This window comes from Panthera pardus, unplaced genomic scaffold (genome assembly GCF_024362965.1).
Source record: "Panthera pardus isolate Hobbes unplaced genomic scaffold, ASM2436296v1 HiC_scaffold_18, whole genome shotgun sequence".
Classification (NCBI taxonomy): Eukaryota; Metazoa; Chordata; class Mammalia; order Carnivora; family Felidae; genus Panthera; species Panthera pardus.
The window spans coordinates 28,076,047-28,089,795 of record NW_026526743.1 but is presented as its reverse complement, the minus strand read 5'-3'; the positions used below and the strand labels follow the sequence as shown (position 1 = coordinate 28,089,795).

General features: G+C 41.6%; 1 protein-coding gene across 7 annotated transcripts in view; it reads right to left on the bottom strand.

Annotated features, from left to right (window-relative positions):
* HEATR3 (HEAT repeat containing 3) overlaps positions 1–13,749 on the bottom strand; it is a 69,114-nt gene that overhangs the window by 46,565 nt on the left and 8,800 nt on the right. For all 7 annotated transcript variants that reach the window (XM_019455993.2, XM_019455992.2, XM_053906080.1 and 4 more), the window contains exons 6-11: positions 13,124–13,264; positions 11,150–11,427; positions 6,510–6,600; positions 6,245–6,402; positions 5,668–5,750; positions 4,364–4,500 (exon numbers count right to left, since the gene is read on the bottom strand). In XM_019455993.2, coding sequence (XP_019311538.2) covers positions 4,364–4,500; positions 5,668–5,750; positions 6,245–6,402; positions 6,510–6,600; positions 11,150–11,427; positions 13,124–13,264 — 888 coding nt within the window. The remainder of the gene's footprint in view (positions 1–4,363; positions 4,501–5,667; positions 5,751–6,244; positions 6,403–6,509; positions 6,601–11,149; positions 11,428–13,123; positions 13,265–13,749) is intronic.

Below are 13,749 nucleotides of genomic sequence, written 5' to 3'. Positions count from 1 at the left end.
ATCAGGAGGGTGGGGTAATAATGCCTCGCTCATACAGCCTAGCATCTAAAAGGCACTCAAAAATCGGTGTAAGGTCGTTACTAATAAAATTCAAAAAGTCACCATACTGGCTCTGAAAAGTAAGTTATATCTATATTTGATTACAGCTATTAAGTGTAGCCCTAGACACTCATGAACTGCACATGAAACAATTAAACAACATCATGAAGAAATAACTCAATACAAACTAGAACACACTCAGAAACAATTTTTTTCTATCTTCCATTCTAAGAAAAATAACCACTACTTGAGATTCAAAACACTAATCTAAACCACACTACTATTTTACATTATGTGCAATTTATACTTTCCCTAAATTAAGGATTATTATTTGGATGACTTTTATTTAATTCGCATTTCTGGTCATTTATCCATTTTGGGAAAGGAATTTCAAACTACCCTGCCTTTCTGAGAGATTCCCAGTAAAAGGTCAACACATACGGTATTGTTGAAGAAATTAAGTAAAGGTCAATAGAAGTTAAACAAAAGAGGTGACTAAAATGTCTTTCCCCTCAACTTTGTTCGGCATGTAAGAATTTGTAGCACATCTTAATGCAGGTAGATAATCAACTCACAAGTAATTAAGCAGCAAATTTTATTTAGGTGAATTGTTCAGACTGATTTTCAATTTCCTTCTTTCCCTCCCTCCCTGTCTTCCTTCCTTGAAAGTTTATTTGAGAGAGTGTGGGGGAGGGGCAGAAAGAGAGGGAGAGAGAATCCCAAGCAGGCCCTGTGCTGTCAGCACACAGCCTCGTGTGGGGCTCGAACTCATGAACCGTGAAATCATGACCAGAGCTGAAGTTGGACGCTTAACTGACTAAGCCACCCAGGCACCCCCCAGAACCGTAGTTCAGCATTAAAAGTAAAGTAAGTTAAGGGCGCCTGGGTGACTCAGTCAGTTGAGTGAGTGACTTCGGCCCAGGTCACAATCTTGCGGTTCATGGGTTCAAGCCCCACATCAGGCTCTATACTGACAGCTCAGAGCTTGAGACCTGCTTTGGATTCTGTGTTTCCCTCTCTCTCTGCCCTTCCCCCGCTTGCACTCTCTCTCTCAAAAATAAGTAAAAACATTTAAAATTTTTAAAAAAGTAAAATAAATTAGGCAGAGTTGTATGATCCTCATATATTTAATGTTCAGAGATAATAACACAAGAAGTTAGAGACATTTAGCCCCATCCTCCACAAAATTCTCCAATAACAGTTCAAACCACCCACCTAAAACCCACAAGGTTATGTAACTTAATAAATCTCTGTTTAAAAGGAATTTTAGAATACCATCTCTAAATATAAGCAATTATCCTTTTATCAAAAATTTCATTCTGATAAGAAAAGGTTATGTCAACAATACCCCTGAACTTGGAATTTACTTAAAGCGTTTAATTCTAGTTTCCTACAGTTCAGAAAATTTCCATTATTTTTCCAAGGCTGAACTTAGTCTCATTTTCCTGTGATCTTCCAGGTAATAAATGTGCAAGCATCAGGGACCACAAATAGCCAGCTGAACTGGGAGAAGCATACCTGTTTTCTGCACAGCAGAGGCACAGCATATGTGCACTTACTCAAGTGAAACAAACTCTCTTTCTGCTAGTTGGAGATGGGGCTTCCAGTACCTTGACTGGACTCCCACTGAAAAAATGGCTCAGAGGCAAGACATGACAGTTTGTTCTGCCAGTGAGGCAGACAGGATCCCCTCCGGTTAGGCAGGTCTTAGAAGCAGTGATAGGCTTGGATAGGTCATGCTCCCCTGGGAGCATGGCTGTGCACAATCCCATTTGGCCCGGCTCCCTACAGGGCACCCATGTGAATGGGTGGATGGGAGAGGGCCTGAGCAACAGTAGCCCCCTCCCTCCCCTACCATGGGACATTCAGCTGGGCTGACAGGAGCCACAGTGTCAGCAAAAGTCAGATAAAATATCCCCCTCTCCAGTGACCACCCCCCCCCCCCCCAACACCATCCAAATCTCTGCCTGGTTCATAAGACTGGGAGACAAACACAAAGCTACAGCGGGGGCGCCTGGGTGGCTCATTCGGTTAAGCTTCCCACTCCTGATTTTGGCTCAGGTCATGACTCTCACGGCTCATGAGTTCGAGCCCCACATTAGGCTCTGCACTGACAGCGTGGAGCCTGCTCAGGATTTTCAGTGTCTGTCTCTCAAAAATAAACAAACATTGGGGGAAAAAAAAAAAAGCTACAGTTATCTGGCCACCTCACGCTGACAAGTCACTTCTGCAGCCAGAGCTTGCCCAGTCCTGTCCATATCGTGTGTTAGGTGTGGCTGGGCACAGTTTTCACATGATCGCACCGGTGAAAGAATGCACAGCCTGAGATCACTGGAAAATTACATCTGCTGACTAACAAATGTTGGCAGGTCAGGAGAGACAGAATAACTATATACGGGTTTCTGAACATTTACTCAATTTTTAAAAATGACGTAGAACTTCTGAAACATGCACTATTAAAAGCACAGCACCTCATATTAACTTGATGGAGTGCAAAATAGATGTCTAAAAGAACTGGGAATTGGGTGCCTGGCTGGCTCAATCAGAGTTGCAAATGACTCTTATCTCGGGGTTGAGTTTGAGCCCTATGTTGGGTGGAGAGATTACTTAAAAATAAAATATTTAAAAATAATGATAATTTAAAAATCTTTAAAACAAAGAACTGGGGAGCAACTCTCGAATGAATGTTTATACAGACACTTGCATTTAGTCAAAATCGACCATGTTTTGATCTTTTAAGAGTTTCAACTTTTTTTTTTGAAGTCTTATTTATATAAGTGATCTCTATCCCCAACATGGGGCTCAAACTCACGACCCCAAATCAAGAGACACATGCTCCTCTGAGCCAGCCTGGTTCCCCTAAGAGTTTCAGCTCTTGACTTAATGATGTGTCTAAGAAGAGGAGAGATACGTCAAATAAATACTTTACAATGAGATTTGTGAGTAATACACCAATGGTAACACAGCAAGGTTACATCTTATTTGGTGGTTAAATTCTAAGGTTAGTACAGAAAGCAAATATTATATATCTTCAAGTTTACCCTCAAAAACTCCCTAAAGACACTCTGAAATTGAGGATCTGAGAGCAGCAGATTCTTATCTCCCAAATTACTCTCACTGCAGACATACATGTTAAATAGGGCAATGTGGAGAATTTTCCTTTGCTACATAAAGTACTATTTTTCCCTCCCTCTCAGTCTCTCATTGTTTGTTTGGCTTGAGCTGCTATAGTGTCATGTGACCAAGTCAAATGAGATTCTACTACCACAAACTATGAAAATCTGTTAGAAGAACATGCATTAACCCTTATACAGCTAGGTCACTTAGAAAAAATAGTTAACTACATATGGCATCTCCCTAGGTCTCTATGTACAAATGAAATTGATCCATATTAGAGACCTTGGTAATACCTCTTACCATGCAAAGGTGTTTGAAAATAGAAATGTGTTAGAAAAAAGCAGGGTACAGTATTGTGTATCTGGTAGTCTACCATTTGCCTTAAGAACACACGTATATACTTTTTTTTCAAATCATATACATATTTGATATTGAGAATTTCTCTGCAAGAACACACAAGAAACTGGTAACAGTGATGGACTCTGGGAGAGGAACTGGGTGGTGTGAGGAAAAGGAGGGAGGCTCTCTGCTTTATGTCCTGTAGTAACTTGTGAATTCTGTGATACATGTATAGATTACCCAATCAAATATAAATCAATGATTTTATGTTTAAGAAGAAAAATGAAGAAAAATAAAGACTAAATAGGGTGGCCAGGTGGCTCAGTCAGTTAAGCGTCCGACTCCTGGTTTTGGCTCAGGTCATGATCCCAGGATTGTGGGATCAAGCCCTGGGTCGGGCTCTGCGCAGACAATATGGACCCGCTTGGGATTCTCTCTCACTCACTCTCGCTCTCTCTCTCTCTCCCTGCCCCTCTCTCCCTCTTGCTCTTTCTCTCTCAAATAAAAATAAAAAAAGAAAAAAATCTAAAAAAGAAAAAAAAAGAATGCTTAAAGAAAGAAAAAGAAAGACTAGAGAATTACCTGAATATCTTAATGGGGCTTAATATTTACGATATTTGTGATTCACCCTTATTGGCCTGACATAACTGGATGCAAGAAATCTTAATAATAAAACAAATACAACCCATAAACCAGCATATGGGCTGGACCCTATACCTCTGGAAACTATAAATATGACTCTTAGTGCTTGGGAAAGGTTTCTTCAGGTTGGATGACAAACACAGTACAATGCCAAAGTCTGAGTTCCTGGCCCTTCAAAATTCTGCTTGATCCAAACAGTCTTTTGCAATGAGGCCTAAATATTTACCTGGCTGCGAAAAAAGCAGCTGTGACAGATGTTGTGCAAGTGTCTGAAGAGCTGCGGCTCCCCCCAGATGGTCCACATCCAGGAGGGATACGAGACTCTGGAGACACACGAGGGCTCTGCACTGAATAGTGTTCATCCTGGAAAGGAAGCGAAAAAAATGTGGTCTGTTTCCCTAATGCGGTCTATTATCCAACAGAATCCAGTATTAACTTTCCACCTAAGCTTCAGGCTCTGGCTGGGAATATCTGCAAGCAGAAGGTATATGGCTATTAACAAAGAATCTTAAGGTGAACTGTTTATCTACCTAATCAAATTGCTTGAGCACTCAGGGCTTGCGGCACAATTACTCACTTATGAGTCACAGGGAATCTGCTTTAGAAAAATTTTTATGCACAGCAGCATCTGAACTATTTTTAATTGTGAAATATGACATACGTAAAGTGCTCAACACATATATAGAGTTTAATAGTTTATTCATATTTTATAAAGCAAACACTGCGCACCCAGATAATAAACACCGCCAGCACCCCCACAGCCCATCTACCCCTTCCCTATCACGCCCCACCTCTCTGACCCCTAAAGGTCACCACTATCCAGGCTTTTATGGTAAACATTTCCTTGCTCTTCTTTATAGGTTTACCACCTACGTATGTCTCCTGAGACAAAACAGTTAAGTGTTACCAGGTTTTGAACTTTGTAAAAGTGGAATCACAGTGTGATTATTCTTTTGTGCCTTGCCTTCTTGCTCAATGTTCCAGTTCGGCTTTTTATTTTTTTTTATTTTTTTTTTTAGTGCTGTACATATTCTGCTGCATGATTATGTCAAAATTTATTTATCCATTCTGCTGCTGATGGACACTGAGGTTGTTGGCAGGTTGGGGCAACTATGAACCACACTGCCATGGACATTCTCATGGCTTAGTGCACATATGCACCCCTTTTTCTAGGGAATACACATAAGAATAGAACTCTTGAATCTGGGGGGAGTCAGCATCTTCTATTTAAAGGCCCATCGTTTCACATAATCACATAATAACAAATAGTTTTGAAAATAGAAAAGTTTGGGGCGCCTGGGTGGCTCAGTCGGTTAAGCGGCCGACTTCGGCTCAGGTCGTGATCTCACGGTCCGTGAGTTCGAGCCCCGCGTCAGGCTCTGTGCTGACAGCTCAGAGCCTGGAGCCTGTTTCAGATTCTGTGTCTCCCTCTCTCTGACCCTCCCCAGTTCATGCTCTGTCTCTCCCTGTCTCAAAAATAAATAAACGTTAAAAAAAAAAAAAAAAATTTGAAAATAGAAAAGTTCTTACTTTCTAACCAAAGATTTCCAAGTGGGACTTCTAGAACATAGGTCAACTGCAATGCTGTTTGGAAAGGCAGTTTTCTCAAAAATCTAGATTTAAAAGAAGGCAGTAAAGCAAAGGTTAAAGAGTAGTGTCATTTTACACAAGATCCCTTTTTCAAATCCCAACATGTTACCTCTACGTGAAATGGTCAGACGTGGTGAGGACCTACTTACTGTTCCTCGTACTCCCGGTACCGTTAGCCCTAGCTTGCTTCCTGCCAGTTACCTACAGTGTGAGCAAACGTCTTTCCAATACACAGTGAATAGCTAGCCCTCCCCATGCTCCAGAATGAGGCTAGACTTAAAACAGACTACCTTCAGGGCGCCTGGGTGGCTCAGTCGGTTAAGCGGCCGACTTCAGCTCAGGTCATGATCTCGCGGTCCGTGAGTTCAAGCCCCACGTCAGGCTCTGTGCTGACAGCTCAGAGCCTGGAGCCTGTTTCAGATTCTGTGTCTCCCTCTCTCTGACCCTCCCCCGTTCATGTCTCAAAAATAAATAAACGTTAAAAAAAAAATTTAAAAAAAAACAAAAAACAGACTACCTTCTTTGGGATGAGGTAGTTGGTGAAAGCGGTGTGAACCTCATGGGAGAGGCAGAGGGGAGAGAGCAACTGGCCACCACACTCGCTGAAGGAATTCTCCATAAATGCATCACTCTCATCGCTGCTAGAAAGCTCTTCCCACTCATCGTCGGAGGGATCTGGGAAGAGTGCGAACCACACATAATTGGAATATTTAAGAAAATCCTCATGGAAGCTGCCCTTTCAGTCCAGGGGCAGAATGTCTCAGTGTAAACTGGTGACAAACCTTCACTGCAGCACATGTTGACGATAATTTCCAGAGCAGTCTGCTGAGCTGTCAACAATGCCATGGCTTCTCTCAGTTCCTTGTCAGTGGGCTTTTAAAAAAAAAAAAAAAAAAAAAATCAACCAACCAACTCTCAATGTTTGGGAAAATATTTTCACGTGGATGTCCTTAGTTAAAGCCTACTACATGATTTCTACCCTTGGACTAGAGCGCTTGGGGGAAGGGGCAGCCAGAAGAAAAGTCCTAACGTGCTCAAATACAAATAAGCATTATGATTCCTCTTGGCACTGTGCAGCAGGCCACTGATAACTGTGCTTCCATCTCTCTGGATGGCTGTTCTCTAAGTGTTGCTTAGTTAGCTGCAGAGAACAGGTAAATATTCAGGAATTCTGAACTGAATTCACCCTGAAACTTAATCTAATGTGTTAAGAAGGAGCTCAGCCCACTAAGATTAAAACAAGAGCTCATTTCAGAGACCAGGCACTTATCCACAACAAACCTGCTTTTAGATGCTTACATGTCCTCTTGGAAAAGACTGCATTAACAAGAATTACTAACAAGCCGGTATACGCAGACAGGCTTGCTTCCTGGCTTTCTTTGAAGACCGAAATAAAGCATTTCTTTAAGACTGAAAAAAGGGGAGAACTTTTTTCCTCTGGAAATAATTAACATGAACTTATCAATTACTATTCTTAAAATGGGCTGTATAAATTTACATGACCTTAATTCTCAAGTTACCTATGAAAAGTGAAATAGCTACACTGATATTCCAGAAGAGTGCGTAAGCTAAAAATAACGTGTATTTCATTGTCTGAATGCTTCCCAATTTCAACAGGTTTCTAACTGCCTTCTCAATGCCTCTATAGTATTCTATTTAACAGATACACTATCATTTATTAAGCATGCCACTAATTTGGAATATTACAGGTTACTGGGATAGGACATTTCCTCAGATTTACTGGGTCAAAAGGGACATCTACAGATCTTGTGACATGTTCCTATTTTCCCTTCAAAAAGGTTCACACTGATTTACAATCTCCCACCAACTTCTTGTACAATGATTTGACTGTAATTTTGAACCATGTTCAAAATTTTTTATTTTTATTTTTTTAAAGTTTTATTTATGTAATCTTTACACCTGATGTGGGCTCAAACCCACGACCCTGAGATCAAGAGTCACATGCTCCTCTGACTGAGCCAGCCAATGTTCAAAATTATTATTAAAGAATAATAAATAGGGGTGTCTGGCCAGCACAGTCGGTACGGCATACAGCTCTTGATCTCAGGGTTGTAAGCTCAAGCCCCACACTGGACGCAGAGGTTCCTTAAAGTGAAATCTGGGGCACCTGGGTGACCCAGTCAGTTAGACATCCAACTCATAGCTTTGGCTCAGGTCGTGACCTCACGGTTCATGGGTTTGAGACCCCGCATTAGACTGATGGTGCAGAGCCTGCTTGGGATTCTGTCTCCCTCTCTCTCTGCCCCTCTCCCCACCTTGTGCTCTCTCTCTCAAAATAAAAAAAATTTTAAAAATAAGTATCTACAACAAAAACAAAATAGTAATAAATTTAAAATAATAAATTAAAAGATAATACATTTGGGGCGCCTGGGTGGCTCAGTCGGTTAAGCGGCCGACTTCAGCTCAGGTCACGATCTCGCGGTCCGTGAGTTCGAGCCCCGCGTCAGGCTCTGGGCTGATGGCTCAGAGACTGGAGCCTGCTTCCGATTCTGTGTCTCCCTCTCTCTCTGCCCCTCCCCCATTCATGCTCTGTCTCTCTCTCTCTCAAAAATAAATAAAACGTTAAAAAAAAAAATTTTTTTTTAAAAAGATAATACATTTATTAATAATTATTTTAAAAGCAACGTGTTAATTTAAAACATGTAGCTTAGGAATCCCTCCATTTGTATTCCTTTTATCACTGGCAAGAATGTACATAAAAATTATTCCTATCTGCTGTGCATATGATGTTCAAGTAAACATTTATTAGAGTAGACTCAAAGTTAAGTAAGATATGTTCTTGCTGAGCTCCCATTCCCTTGAGATGTATGAAGATCTGACTCAGAAGAATCCTGAAATTAAGTTCTACTTCTTTATGTAATTCTCTTGCTCAGAACAGTTCCCTGCTTCTTACTGTCATCAAACTAACATAAAGAGCCAATCTAGATGAAATGTTATGACATCTGAGATTTGCTTCAAAATGTTCAGCACTGAGATGGGAGAGAAGGTGGGGAAATAGATGAAATAAAACAGACTATGATTTGATCACTGATAACTGTGGAAGCTGGGCGAGAGACTCCTCTATTTCTGCCTATGCTAAAACAACAACTTGGGCTGGTTCCTTCTCTACATATTTGTGGCCATATCTTCTTAAGTTAAATGATGTGATTAAAGGTTTTGATCCCGAAGGACTGCTGCACCAGCCACTGGACACTGAGAAAGACCAGAACCGACAAGCATTACACACTTTATATTCCTGGCACATACCAGCATGATGCCCAGCACCCTACTGGCACTTAAACACTGGCTGGCTGACCAGCGTGTTAACCATCCTGTCTACTCGGTTATGTTAATAGACTTTAAAAAACAAGTTTTGTTATGAGAAAACACTGCATTTTATAAGCACCAATGTTCTATTTTTAAATAATAGCTGGGAGAGTAAGTGCCTAAACAACAGTTAAATATCAACACTTTTTACACCATGGCACTTTCGTCTTGGTAGACATGGATCTCAGTCCCCACCTTCTCCCCCTAGGAGCCCCCTGGAAGCAAGGCTGAGGGTGCAGAACTCCAGGGTGCTGTTCTCCCGCTCCCGGGAGGGGTTTCAGGTATTTCAGGGTTCCCCGACAGCCCACCTGTAATCTCGGCTTCTGCTGACGGGCATTTGTCATAGTAAAACGTGGTCTGTGTGCACCAGTTGGGATAAGGTCAGCGCAATACCACGGCTGCAGAAGAGCCTCCAAGCCCTGATCTGTCACTTTCCCCAGATGGAAGCCACGTATGTCCCAGATCCAGGACTGACCCTTCCCGTGACAACTGAACAGAAAAATGTTCCTAGGGTTCTTTATAAATACCCCTTTGCGAGGATAAGGCACATGGCTATGCCTTTGTCTATCTTGTTTTACTGGCTTTAAATTGTACTCAGACTACAGACAAAAAAGAAATCTGGGGTTCAAATATGTGCCTGCCTGCACCAAAAGGGGTGCCATGATTTTCAAGCGACTTTATGATTTGCAAGCAGCTCCAGGCTTCTCACTTTCATAGTGGCCCCACAACTCACCGCGCTGCTGTGTACCTAAGGGCTAGCCACGGGGGCGGGAGAGTAGCTCCAGCTACAAAATTTTGACTTCGCTAAAATAGCACCGATCTGTGCTTTACAAGACTTTGTGAACCCAGGAAAGTAAGATACTGTTATATTTCTTTTCAGGTATATTCCATTTAGAGAATTTTTATTGGGCACAAACTTCTCAAAACTCTAAGACACTGACTAAAGACAGCTCTCAGTTTCAGTTCACTTTATACAAATCGGGACAAGCCACATGCAGAACTGCAGAAAGTGTGAGGGAATGGAAATAGCACTCTTCCGGCCCAGGCTTCATCATCCTCCTTCGGAATGAAGAAAGCCAGCAGCCTCACTGATGTCCCCTGCCTCCAGGCCCCCTAACGACACCAAGCTGCTTTCATCATGCTGTTCCTACCCCATCCTAGACAGTGAGGTGTTCTGTCCAAAAAGCCTGCTCTGACTACCTCTTCCTCTCCTCTCCCATCAGGGCCATAGATCTGGTGTGCCTCTCTATAAAACACTACTACCTCAGAAATCTGTGCACAGCCCTATCACTGCTCCTGGCACGGCATATTATAATACATCCTAATTATGGGTCTGTCCTCCCAAGATGGAGAAGGTCCCTTAAGATGAAAATGTCTTGTCTTTCTAGCATCAGCATCTGGCACGGTGCCTGGCACACTGCAGGAGCACAGAAAATGTGCACCTGAATGAAGAAAGCCAACCTGCTGTCCACCCTGCTCTCCTCCTTGGGGGAAATGTTTTTCCAAGGTATGGCTCCATCTCTGCTGACTGGCTCCGCTGACATGCTCCCTGCACCTAAGTTTGCTCACCTTTACTCCGACACACGCATGTCACAACGACCCATTTGGCAAACCCTAAAACCCATCAATTCTCATAAGCACCCAACCTTCTCTGCCCAGCAGCAGTGGGCAAACGAGGGCTTGCTATTTTTAAGGATAAATACTAAAAAAGAGACAAGAATGCAAGGGGACGAGCCAAGCAAAGTAAAAATTCCTTTAGTTTGAAGACAGTCTTGCAGAATATATAACAAAGAGGGGAGACACAGGAGTTAGGAAGGTGTCTGCATGCTATTTAAAGTGTTCTAAAAGGACGGGTCTATCCCCTCTTTGAAATATTCTGTATATAAAAGTTTAATTTTAGATAGGAGATTTCTTTTCCCCCTTTGGGAGTAGATTTATAATGTGACCACGAGAGTCGATGGGGAAAAAGGACTGATTTTTACTGGAGTTCACTTTATATTTAATTTTGCTGTAACATTTTTCTGCAAAGCTTTGGCGACCTATTAAAAGAAAACAGCTGTATTAATCCAGGATTGCAACCATCAATCTGACTTACTGGAAGTAAATCTGAAATGAAAGTTTTCCTTCTGACTTTTCTTTTATGAGGAACTTCTTCCATTTCATCGTCTTCAATCAGATTGTCACCATTGGCATTCTCTCGTATCTCCTCCGTCTCTGCTGCCGCTTTTAACCTTTGAGTTTCGGCCTCCTTCATTTGAATAACTATTTCACCAGGATCCACTTCCAACACTTCCGATAAGATCTTCAGTATGGCATTTATGATTTCTGCCTGACTCTTGGATGGAATAATGTCTTTTAGGTTCCAAACTGTTCCTGGGGGGGGGGGGGGGGGGGGGGGAATGCACATAAGGAATCCCCTGTGAAAGCTTTTATTAAATCCAGTTTCCATGAGATTGGTTCTTTAAGCTCAGATGGGATTTCAAAAAATGTCAAACCCTCCTCCACCTCTGTTTAGTTTTTATTAAATGTCCACACACACACAAAAAAAGCTTTGCACAGAGGCAGCTCTCTTTGTTACCATCCTCCACAATCATCTCCCTTCCTTGGCACTCAATGCCTTTCTCTGATACACCACACAGCAACAGACCAAGAGAAGGCTGATCAGGTTTCACCTGAAATGACAAATTAAGTTGCCCACTCTCTTTCATCTTAATCTGAGCTGCCCTCCTAGGCAGCTTCTTATACTCCAGGAGTAGAATTAAATGTACTAAAATTCCAAGGTCTCATGGACAAACCAGAGAGCAGGTTCTACAGAACAGGAGCCACCTGTTACTCGTTAGTCAGTTATAATAAAAATACTTCCTGGTACCTACCCAAAAGAAGTGAAAGCAGGGACTCGAACAGATATGTGTATACCCATATTCACAGCAGCATTACTCAACAGCCACAAACCCAAGTGCCCAACCATGGATGAATGGTTAAACAAAATGTGATAAATATATATAGTGCAATAGTATTCAGCCTTAAAAAGGAAGGAAATTCTGACACGTTACAACATGGATGAACTCTGAGGGCGTTATACTAAATGAAATTAGTCACAGTTGGTACAGCTTGTGACTTTTGATCTTGGAGTCATGAGTTTAAGTCCCATGTTGGGTGGAGAGCTCACTTTAAAAAAATTTTTTTTAATTTTTTAAAACTAATAAAACAGGGGGCCTGGGTGGCTCAGTCGGTTAAGCATCCGACTTGGGCTCAGGTCATGATCTCGTGGTTCGTGGGTTTGAGCCCCGTGTCAGGCTCTGTGCTGACAGCTTGGAGCCTGGAGCCTGCTTCTAATTCTGCATCTCCCTATCTCTCTGCTCCTCCCGTGTTCATGCTCTGTCTCTCTATCTCTCAAAAATAAACATTAAAAAAAATGTTTTTAATAAAATAATGAATTAGCCAGCTTCAGAAAGAAAAACACTGTATAATTCTACTTATATGAGGCACCTAAAGAAGTCAAATTCATAGAAACAGAAAGTAGAAGGGTGGTTGCTGGGGGCCGGGAGGAGGGGGAGATGGGGAGTTGTCCAATGTGTACAGAGCCTCACTTTTGCAAGATGAAAAGTCCTGGAGATTGGTTGCACAACAACGTTGAATGTACTTAACACTACTAAACTGCACACTTAAAAATGGTCAAGATGGTAAATTCTACATTACATGTAATTTTTTTTAATGTTTATTTATTTTGAGAGAGAGAAAAAGAAAAGAAAGTGCATGAGCAGGAGAGGAACAAAGAGAGAGAGAGAGAATTCCAAGCAGGCTCCATGCTATCAGGAGCCCACGAACCATGAGATTATGACCTGAGCTGAAACCAAGAATCAGATATTCAACCACCTGAGCCACCCAGGCACCCCTATGCATAACCTCTTGAATTAAGGATCTCCACTTAAATATTAAATTTTCAGAACAGACATATACCGGAAAGTCCTGATGTGGTGAAATGAACGAATGGTTGAATTTTGGCCCCCATCTCTACCCATTACATATTACTAAAAAAGGACACTGTCGCAAAATCACTAAATTTTACCTGCCACCAATGTCTTTAACAGAATGTAGTCCATGGAACTGACTGGAGAAAGCATTGCTGACTCCAGTACATGCAATGCTGGGGCAGTGAAAGAGTTCAGCAGCTCTGGGTTATCTTCAGTCACTGTCTGCAAACAATATGCTATAAAGATAAAAATTAAGAAACAAATGAATTCTGCTAGGGTAATTTATACCAATCTAACTCATCAGAAAACATCTGCATCTTTACAACTTCTTCAGACACAGGTAGCTTTTGTAAGATAGATACGCTTTACTTCAAGCATGATACATGCAAATGAGGCTCCTCGAAGATCAGTGACTTTTTTCTTTTTCTTAATTTCTAATTCTTTATACAATATACTTTCACAAAATACAATTTAAAAGGCTCTTAAATGTTGTGACAACATGGAATTGCTATGAACATTTACAAAAGTTTCTCCTCAATTTCTGTACTTACAGTGGACTGGTAGTAAACAGCCTGTGGACCAAACACCAGTACCCAGACAACACTCTTAGCAGCTCCACTGTCAAGAACAAGCCCCAGGTTTGGGGTCATTCTGGCTTCCTTTAAATTTAGCATGACCTTAAAACTTAGGGCACTTATTTCTAGCGAAGCAATATTTCTTT